Source organism: Lathyrus oleraceus, unplaced genomic scaffold (assembly GCF_024323335.1).
Source record: "Lathyrus oleraceus cultivar Zhongwan6 unplaced genomic scaffold, CAAS_Psat_ZW6_1.0 chrUn0155, whole genome shotgun sequence".
Taxonomy (NCBI): Eukaryota; Viridiplantae; Streptophyta; class Magnoliopsida; order Fabales; family Fabaceae; genus Lathyrus; species Lathyrus oleraceus.
In genome coordinates this window covers 90615-93872 of record NW_026112546.1, presented here as the reverse complement: position 1 = coordinate 93872, position 3258 = coordinate 90615, and the positions used below count along the sequence as shown (strand labels likewise).

The window sequence follows — 3258 nt, the reverse complement described above, 5'->3', positions numbered from 1 at the left end:
TGCTCACTTATAAACAAATTGAGATCGAAAGGATATTTAATTACAAGAAACTTGTCTATCTTTAACGAATTTTTACCCATAATAATAAGAAAACAATAATAATATTTGGGTTGTCATTGTGAGAAACTGTCAACCGAAGACTTTCTCATAATTGTTAGAAATTATACCAATCTTAGATTTTAACTTGTTTGACTTATCATCAGATTTAATAAAATGAGTATTTAATATAGTCTCTAAAAAATCAATTTTGTCTCAAGGTGCTATATGTGAAAGTATGGTGTCGATAAAATCAATTTTGTCTCAAGGTGATATAGATTTTGACTCTTACGAAAAAATATAATATTGCATTATTAAGACATACAATTCAAAGGTATGCAGGTAGAGATGACAAGGCAAGAAACGTTTTTTTTTCAAACTGAACCGGAACTCTTGAAGTAAATCATTAGGAGTTTAATATGCATTTCTCTAAAAACAATTCCGTTTCAAGGTGCTATATGTGAAAGTATGATTGTCCATAAAATACTGAAATAAGGTTATCCGAAAAAGAAAATAGAACCTAGGTTAGGGGATAGTGTTTATAATAAATAATAGATTTTGACTATTAAGACATACAAATCAAAGGAAAATATTGAAAAGTATGTACGTAGAGATGATGAAGTGGCAAGAAACAATACTATTTGTCAACCAACCAACCAAGGGAGAATTGGTCAGAATTGTGAATATGGAAAAGGTTGAGGAGCGAATTAGCAAACCTTTGCAGTGCAACGCGTTGAAGGTAGCGGACATGAGTGACCATGAAACATTCTCTCGCAGTTTCTATTACACACACTATATATATATATATATGCATGATCGATCATTTCATAATCATCTTGCTAACATTCATATATTATTTTCTGAAATTCAATCATCAATCAACACTTACATGGCTTATAGAATTGTTGTTACAATATTGGTGCTGCTAGCCACAATATGTGATGCACAGTTGTCTTCTACATTTTACGACACTACATGCCCCGATGCACTAACCACCATTAGAACTGCCATTCGTACAGCTGTCTCTAAAGAGCGTCGCATGGCTGCATCTCTCATTCGCCTTCATTTTCATGACTGCTTTGTGCAGGGCTGTGATGCATCCATTTTGCTAGATGACAGTACCACAATCGAGAGCGAAAAGACTGCACTTCCAAATCTTAACTCAGCAAGAGGATTTCAAGTCATTGATAATGCAAAATCACAGGTAGAGAAAGTATGTCCCGGAGTTGTGTCTTGTGCAGACATAGTAGCTGTAGCCGCACGTGATGCATCATTCGCTGTAAGTTTACAATTTGCATTGCATGCTTATTAATAATTTCATGACTATATATTAATAATTTCATATTTACAATTACAGGTAGGTGGTCCATCATGGACAGTGAAACTTGGAAGAAGAGATTCTACTACGGCAAGCAAAAGTTTGGCCAATACGGACCTTCCATTCTTTACCGACGATCTTCAAACTCTTATATCTAAATTTACTATTAAAGGTCTCACTGCCAAAGACATGGTTGCTCTATCTGGTAAATTTATTACTAGTTTCAAACATCCATATTTTCATATTTGCTTATATTAATCAATTTCATTTTAACTAACTTAGGTGCCCACACAATCGGACAAGCTCAATGCTTTACATTTCGTGATAGGATATACAACAATGCAAGTGACATAGATGCTGGATTCGCTACCACTCGCCAACGTGGTTGTCCATCTTCCAGTTCCACTTCAAACAATCAGAAGTTGGCAGCACTCGACTTGGTCACACCAAATTCTTTTGACAACAACTACTTTAAGAATTTAATTCAAAAGAAGGGTCTTCTACAATCAGACCAAGTTCTTTTCAGCGGTGGATCTACGGATTCTATCGTTTCTCAATACAGCCAAAATCCTACCGCTTTTAAATCTGATTTTGCAGCTTCTATGATAAACATGGGAGATATTCAACCATTAACAGGATCCGCCGGAATCATTAGACGTATCTGCAGTGCTGCCAACTAATTCTACACATTCTTTCTTTCTTTATCACAAACAATCCATTGATATTCATTAAATGGTCTGTTTCAATATTTTATAATTAAATTAATTATTTTATTTATTTTGTTCTTGTGTAATCAATTGTAAAGTGTTAAATGATTATCTTTTGTTATAATTTTATTATATACAAATGTATTTCTAGATGATCAAAAGGATTTTCATATCTCATATGATGAATGGGTCTAAATGGAGAAACTCAACATATATTGAGAGATGTTCTAAAGAGTCATTGTTTCAAATATGCAATTTTTATATTTATCAGAATGATTAATTTGCAAACATCTATGTATAAGAAAAATTAATATTGATCAATTTGATTTTAACTTAAGTTAGCCCAAAACAGAACAAGTTCAATGCTTTACATTTCGTGACATAGTATATAACGCAAGTGATACAGATGTTGGATTTGCTAACACTCTTATGTGAAAGCTTGAATTTTGATTTCAAAGTTGAAAGTGTGAAATCTTGCTCTATAAAACAAATGAGAATTTGTTATTAGTCTCAAATCTTGTTCTTTGTATGATTTACATGGATGCTTTTTATGTGCATAAATGGAGTGTTTTTCAGAGCTTAGATATTTTACACTCGATTAAACCTTTGTCAGTACCAACTAAATCTAATATGCAATTTTCAAACTTGGTATCCCCAATAGTTCGTGGAATAGAAAAGTTTCCTGAATCTTTTCACTTTTAGGGCATGGTCTGAGTGAGAGACAAAACATTCTGGCCCATTTTGGCTTTTACAAATAAATGCATAGGTGGAATGAAAGTTGAAACGTTTTGTCTCATGTTCACTCTTTCATTTTCCTTTAATATCCTTTGTGTGTGCACAACTCTTTCAGAAATTTTACATATTTGGGAACCTGCTTAATAACATCAAGAAGTGGAATGTTTATTGTCATCTTTAAGTTCCTCATCCATCTTTTTATTTTTCACTGCTCTCTGCAGCAAAGGAAGTGTTGGGGTAAGACCCCAATTTTGACCCTAAGATCCCTCATGCTATCTCATCATGTGCATTAGTTTTGGGATCACACCTTGGCATCCTCCTTCCTTCTCATTCATTGGGTTTGCATTGGGAGAGATCACCAAGCACAATTTGATTGTATCATACTTTGTTTTTCATTATTAACTAACCAAAATACCAAAAATGTATAGTTTGTTGTGTTTGTAGGTAGTGTGTGTCCACCAA

At 33.5% G+C, this 3258-nt stretch overlaps 1 protein-coding gene across 1 annotated transcript; it reads left to right on the top strand.

Annotated features, from left to right (window-relative positions):
• The first annotated feature begins 879 nt into the window (after nt 1-879).
• On the top strand, nt 880-2249 carry LOC127112553 (lignin-forming anionic peroxidase). The gene is made up of 3 exons (XM_051046372.1): nt 880-1315; nt 1394-1559; nt 1637-2249. The coding sequence occupies exons 1-3, from the start codon at nt 926-928 to the stop codon at nt 2032-2034; spliced, it is 954 nt and encodes a 317-aa protein (XP_050902329.1). The 5' UTR covers nt 880-925; the 3' UTR covers nt 2035-2249.
• The last annotated feature ends 1009 nt before the right edge of the window (nt 2250-3258 follow it).